The 7,074-nt window shown below is 33.0% G+C and overlaps 1 protein-coding gene across 1 annotated transcript in view; it reads left to right on the forward strand.

Annotated features, from left to right (window-relative positions):
- The window catches only part of LOC106472080 (rho guanine nucleotide exchange factor 11-like), a 23,341-nt gene that overhangs the window by 8,690 nt on the left and 7,577 nt on the right, over positions 1–7,074 (forward strand). Inside the window, exons 4-11 of the mRNA XM_013932710.2 lie at positions 434–586; positions 1,485–1,580; positions 2,003–2,053; positions 3,486–3,635; positions 3,755–3,865; positions 4,040–4,189; positions 5,292–5,429; positions 5,545–5,673. Coding sequence (XP_013788164.2) covers positions 434–586; positions 1,485–1,580; positions 2,003–2,053; positions 3,486–3,635; positions 3,755–3,865; positions 4,040–4,189; positions 5,292–5,429; positions 5,545–5,673 — 978 coding nt within the window. The remainder of the gene's footprint in view (positions 1–433; positions 587–1,484; positions 1,581–2,002; positions 2,054–3,485; positions 3,636–3,754; positions 3,866–4,039; positions 4,190–5,291; positions 5,430–5,544; positions 5,674–7,074) is intronic.

A 7,074-nucleotide genomic window follows, 5' to 3' on the forward strand; every position in this document is an offset into this window, starting at 1 on the left:
TATTATTATAAATCAGAATTGTTAGGTTGCTCTAACAATGTGTGGTATTATTATTGTTATCATAAATCAGAATTGTTAGGTTGCTCTAACAATGTGTGGTATTATTATTGTTATCATAAATCAGAATTGTTAGGTTGCTCTAACAATGTGTGGTATTATTATTATTATTATTATTATAAATCAGAATTGTTAGGTTGCTCTAACAATGTGTGGTATTATTATTATTATCATAAATCAGAATTGTTAGGGTGCTTTAACAATGTGGTATTATTATTATTATCATAAATCAGAATTGTTAGGTTGCTCTAACAATGTGGTATTATTATTATTATCATAAATCAGAATTGTTAGGTTGCTCTACCAATGTGTGGTATTATTATCATAAATCAGAATTATTGGATTGCTTTAACAATGTGTGGTATAAACTTACTAGGAGAAGGATAAGATGGAACTCCTTACAGATCTGTTGAACCAGTACAGTGTCCAAGGTATACCACAACACCCAGGGTTGTTGACCTTTCACGATTCAAGTGGAGATACTTACAAACTAGAAAATCACTGGAAAGAAATCGTGGAGAACTGGCAGGTATATCTAATATTGCTTACTGTAAATCACATACTCAGAAGTTACTTGTATCGTTTGTCACTTTAAATTGTAGTACTACCTAACTTCTCTCCACTAAACTTGCTGTAAATCACATACTCAGAAGTTACTTGTATCGTTTGTCACTTTACATTGTAGTACTACCTAACTTCTCTACACTAAACTTTACAGCAAGTTTAGTGTAGAGAAGTTAGGTAGTACTACAATGTAAAGTGACAAACAATCCAAGTAACTTCTGAGTATGTAATTTACAGCAATCACATACTCAGAAGTTACTTGTATTGTTTGTCACTTTACATTGTAGTACTACCTAACTTCTCTACACTAAACTTGCTGTAAATCACATACTCAGAAGTTACTTGGATTGTTTGTCACTTTACATTGTAGTACTACCTAACTTCTCTACACTAAACTTGCTGTCAATCACATACTCAGAAGTTACTTGTATTGTTTGTCACTTTACATTGTAGTACTACCTAATGTACTCTACACTAAACTTGCTGTAAATCACATACTCAGTAGTTACTTGTATTGTTTGTCACTTTACATTGTAGTACTACCTAACTTCTCACTATTAAACTTGCTGTACATCACATACTCAAAGTTACTTGTATTGTTTGTCACTTTACATTGTAGTACTACCTAACTTCTCTACACTAAACTTGCTGTACATCACATACTCAGAAGTTACTTGTATTGTTTGTCACTTTACATTGTAGTACTACCTAACTTCTCTCTATTAAACTTGCTGTAAATCACATACTCAGAAGTTACTTGTATTGTTTGTCACTTTACATTGTAGTACTACCTAACTTCTCTCCACTTGATGAGGTGCATTTGTGTATTAAATTTAAAAAAGTTGATTACGTTTATTTTTCAGGATCTGAGTGACAAAATGAAGAATCAACAGGATGCTATATGGGAACTTCTTCAGACAGAAATATTCTTCATCAAAAGACTAAAAGTCATCACTGATGTAAGTGCAAGGTTTTTTTTATTTAATAATATTCTAGTTAAGATTTAACACCAAACACATCTCGGGAAGATCTGTGTTCCAAGTATGTATGTTACAGATTATATAGATGTGATGAAGAATACCAAAGGTAACATGATTTTGGGTGTAGGACCCCTTTGTTCGTAGAACATGGTCACAGTGGGTAGGGATACATGTGTGATATTGAAAATTTAAATCACATTATCTTATATTCAGATATTAAACAAAGTTCTAATGTTAGTATGCAGTCCTCCCTAACTGGAAACATGTTTGTAATTCAAATTGTTGTGAGGTCTTATTCCACATCACCACTAATATGACAACGTAGCAATATATATATTATGTACACATTAGTAGTCAAGGAAGGTAAAGTGTTGTGTGAACCAGGTGTTTCTTCTTTCCAGCTGTTCCTAACCTGTTTGTGTAACCTGCAGTGTGAAGGGATACTCAATGAAGTAAGTATGATAATAAAAGTGTTGTATAGACACAAGTAGAGAGATTACTTATTGTCAAGTTAGAACATGGACTAACTAAGATGTCCAGTAATCTCGTATAGTCGAGTCTATATCTTAGTTAGTCCATGTTCTAACTTGACAATGGTATCCAGTAATCTCTTATAGTTGTGTCTATATTTTAGTTAGTCCATGTTCTAACTTGACAATAGTGTCCAGTAATCTCTAAAACTTGTGTCTATATTTTAGTTATTCCATGTTCTAACTTGACAATAATATCCAGTAATCTCTTTACTTGTGTCTATACCTTAGTTAGTCCATGTTCTAACTTGATAATAATGTCCAGTAATCTCTTTACTCCGTGTCTATATCTTAGTTAGTCCATGTTCTAACTTGACAATAGTGTCCAGTAATCTCTTTACTTGTCGTCTATATCTTAGTTAGTCCATGTTCTCACTTGACAATAGTATCCAGTAATCTCTTATAGTTGTGTCTATATCTTAGTTAGTCCATGTTCTAACTTGACAATAATATACAGTAATCTCTTATACTTGTGTCTATATCTTAGTTAGTCCATGTTCTAACTTGACAATAGTATCCAGTAATCTCTTTACTTGTGTCTATATCTTAGTTAGTCCATTTTCTAACTTGACAATAGTATCCAGTAATCTCTTATAGTCGTGTCTATATCTTAGTTAGTCCATGTTCTAACTTGACAATAGTGTCCAGTAATCTCTTATAGTCGTGTCTATATCTTAGTTAGTCCATGTTCTAACTTTACAATTGTGTCCAGTAATCTGTTATAGTTGTGTCTATATATTCAAGTGCTATAAACAGTGTTTGTCTTCCAGTGGTTAATTATATATCTGTAATGTAACCAGATAATTTGGAGTCATACCCACTTCTCCAGTTTTTTTTATGTTGTATGTTTCAAGACAAAACTGTCAAGTTGTATGTTTCAAGACAAAACTGTCAAGTTGTGCATTTCAAGACAAAACTGTCAAGTTGTGCATTTCAAGACAAAACTGTCAAGTTGTGGTTTCAAGACAAAACTGTCAAGTTGTGCATTTCAAGACAAAACTGTCAAGTTGTGCATTTCAAGACAAAACTGTCAAGTTGTGCATTTCAAGACAGAAACTGTTAATTTGTGTGTTTCAAGACAAAACTCACTGAATTTTTTATATTTGTGAGAGTCTCAAGACAAACTTGTCATTGAGTTTGTTGTATTTTTTTAGAAAGAACTCAAAATGAACATACATTTTAAAAGCTTCACCACCTTGTCAAAACAAATATCCAAGTAAAAATCAGTGGCTGATTCCATTAAATCACTTTTAGTTTAAACACAATATCATCATATATTAGATAAATGTTTGAAACATGATTTATATGTGTAGTTCCCGAGTGCCATTGTTAAGCCTGATTTAATTTGTTTCAGATTGACACACACAAGCTGTTCTGTAACATCCGGGACGTTTACACGGCAAACCATCAGTTTTGGGTTGATCAACTCCTTCCCATGTTAAACAGCAGCAGGTCTACGAAGCAGCCTTTAAACCCGGTTCTCATGAAAGATGGATTTCTAAAGGTACGTTATATCTATTAGAAAACGGCAGTAATACTTGAGAGGTTCAATACAGTTGTGTAAATGTCTATATGTATTAATTCCATCTTATTTCCTGATGTTTGTTGACCTTTTTTGGGCAGTGTGACCAACTCTTCTGGCCATATATCAAGTATTGTACAGAACATGACTGTTGTCTACAGTACGTGAAAGACAAGAACAAGGAAAATGAGCTGTTTAAAGCCTATGTTATCGTAAGTGTCACATTTTCATCAATACAAACATTTTATTTTAAGCTAACATAATAGCCACTAGATGGCACCAGTGAGTTCTGTGTATTTTTAGTTTTTAACACAACCACTCTTAGTAACTAGTGTTCACATAAATCATACCTTTTGTGCAAGTAAAATTGGCCTTTGACCTTCTAGTGGTGTGAGACCAGGAAGGAATGTGATCGGCTACAGCTTACCGATCTCTTGGTCAAGCCGGTTCAGCGACTGACCAAATACTCACTCCTTCTCAAGGCCATACAGAAGAAAACTGATGATGAGGAGCAGAAAAAAGCCTTGGAAGAAATGGTAAGTCTTGAAGAGAGTTACCTTCGTCAGACAAATTATATTTTTACCATTACCAATACATTAAATTGAGATGATAAGATACTAAAAACACTGAAATTAATTTGCTACAACAGGGTGACTATAAATTAATTTGCTACAACAGCAAATTAATTTATAGTCACCCTAGTCACCCCATTGTATACATTAATTTGCTACAACGGGGTGACTATAAATTAATTTGCTACAACGGGGTGACTATAAATTAATTTCATGCATTCCATTGCTTATTATTCCAAAACCATATTTGTTAGCAGAGTGAGGGATTATTGAAATAATCTGTCTTTAATATTATGCTGAACTGAGTACCGTGGATGGCAAGAAGGTGTCGCTGAGAAATACTTTCTTTGAATTTCTTACTTAAGGAAGACTTATAATACACAGAAAATATATTTTGGTAAGTTTTAAATGGTACATTACCTGGAAGTAATATTGTTTACTTGAAAAATAATTCCATGGTTTATTTACTGTTGCCTGCAAATAAGAGCATTTATAGATGTATTATAGAACAAAGATATTGCATATTGTAACAAATGTAAATTCAACAGTTATATGTAGACAGTAAGGGTACATTTTACTCAGTGACTATAAAACCTGTTGCAGAAGACAGCGTTTAGGTGAATGCCCCTTTCATATAGGGTTGGTAAAACAATGTTAGCTAACATGCACCACTGATAAACCTAGCCCACAGAGTCACCTTTAGGTCAACCAATACATGTGCCACCCAACATAATGCTTTTGTAAGTGTGTATCCAGTTTTAACTCCTCTAATGTACATTACCTGGGAGTTATAAGCAACAGAAGGCATGAAATAACTTGCGCACCCTGTACTTTCTAAAAACAATGTACATATTTTAAACTGCTATCGATGTTAAACTTTTAGATATTTAAGAAACCACACACAGGAAATAGTATTATTTTAATCTCTGTATATCTGAAAACTTCTACTGTTAGAGACTGTTGTATTCTTTATTTTTAACCTCTTGAATCTTGTTACAAAAAATGTTTAGTAATTCACAAAAAAACAGTTGGGATCAAACTAACATTTATGTTCTTCATTTGTCAGAAAGAAAGTGTCGAATCTTTTGTTCTCAACGTTAATTCAAGTATATCTCACCATCATGAAAAGAAACTACTAGCTTCAATTCTTAGCCGGATAGAGAGCTATGACGTTATCGATAACATCAATGAAGAAGTGGAGAAGGTGGGTTATTTTCATTTGGTTAAGTTTAAAAATCTCTTTATTAATTAAGATTTGTAATTAGAAAGGAAAGCCCATTTACTAAGCTGGGTTTGTAATAAATCTGCTGTTGTTCCAGACATTACGTGAGCAGAACTATTTAAATCTTGATCTTACCCGGCCCATGCCTGGATGTGGTGACCAACAGACAAGACAACTGATCATTGAGAGTGGTGGGCTCAAGCTGCGGGACTCCTCATCTAGCAAGGTACAGTAAAGTTTCATCAAAGTCTGAGCTTAGTTAACACACTGTCACGTTCACTGAAGGAATATATGGTGTCTGTATCCACCTGGTGGTGGAACCAATGTAGCATTGTGTATATAACAAGAACTACATTATATGCCTTCAACACCAACATTAAATATTTTTGTTTAAAAAAAAAATCCTGCAATCAGCATCTATGTTTAACCATTCATCTCAAATGTACATGTCCAATGAAGAAGCCTCCTCAACCATTTACTAATACTAACCATTCTTATCGAAGCTCTAAATGTTATATAAATTATCCTACAGCCTGCATTTTTAATGCTCCCACAAGTAAATCAATTTATATTTACAGGAAAGAGTTTTTTACTCATCATTTAAAATGTAAAAATTCAGTTCTTAGGTGTAGCTATCATACACGTGCCCTGAAACAGATGCTCATATTCTCAATTATTAAGTATATTGGGTTATATAGAAATTACTCAAGACTGTGTAGTACCTCAACAAGAAAGATTTCTCTAACAATAGCCTTTACTTCAAAGACCGACAGCACCACACAGTACTGTAAGGCCTACGATGTCAGTTCCTTATTCAGCTTCTTCTAAACGAATCAACGTCAAAACTATCACAGTAAACCTTATTTTCAAACTCACTGATGTATTTCTTCAATAACATTTAGTGCTAGTAACTTTCAATTAAACTTCTGTTAATTCACAGTTACAAGTACCAATATTTGAACATATACTCTTGAATGGATATTTTTCTTTACATACTTTGGGAAAAACCACTCAAACAACTCTTGAAAATCTCTCCGATGGTCTAATAGCTAAATATTCTGCCTCCATTAATACATTGTTTTTAACAAATATCTTTAATTTAATTTCACTGGTTTTAGTAGGATCCTGATTGAATTCAACAACAAGTCAAACTTGAATAATCAAAAGTGACAGTATCGAGAAGTTCTACGAATAAATCATCCAACTGATGCTATCTTCGTTTAATTTTATTACATCAATCATAGGTAGAGAGAGTTTAGAACTTATAAACTTTGATGTCAACATTCAAAATATTTACAATCAATTCATTTTCCAAAAACATTTCACTTTTTCCACCTTTCTGAAGTTTATCGTAAAATCTTGTAGAGATCTGTTTTGGAAACAGACTCATGCTTCAGAAAGCTGATGAGAAGGAATAGCTGAAGTGGTTTTTACAGGAACTAACAGAATAACCATTAAGGTGAAACTTCAATAAAATTAGAACAAGGAAGTAGAAAATAGCGTTGATTTCATTCAATAAATAGAAATAGCAGAGACCCGCAAAACATTTCCGGCCAAATTAGTATCTTTATCGTAACAGTACTTCTTTAAATATAACATCTCTAGCACAATACAAACGATTGTAATC

Source organism: Limulus polyphemus, unplaced genomic scaffold (genome assembly GCF_000517525.1).
Source record: "Limulus polyphemus unplaced genomic scaffold, Limulus_polyphemus-2.1.2 Scaffold5069, whole genome shotgun sequence".
Taxonomy (NCBI): domain Eukaryota; kingdom Metazoa; phylum Arthropoda; class Merostomata; order Xiphosura; family Limulidae; genus Limulus; species Limulus polyphemus.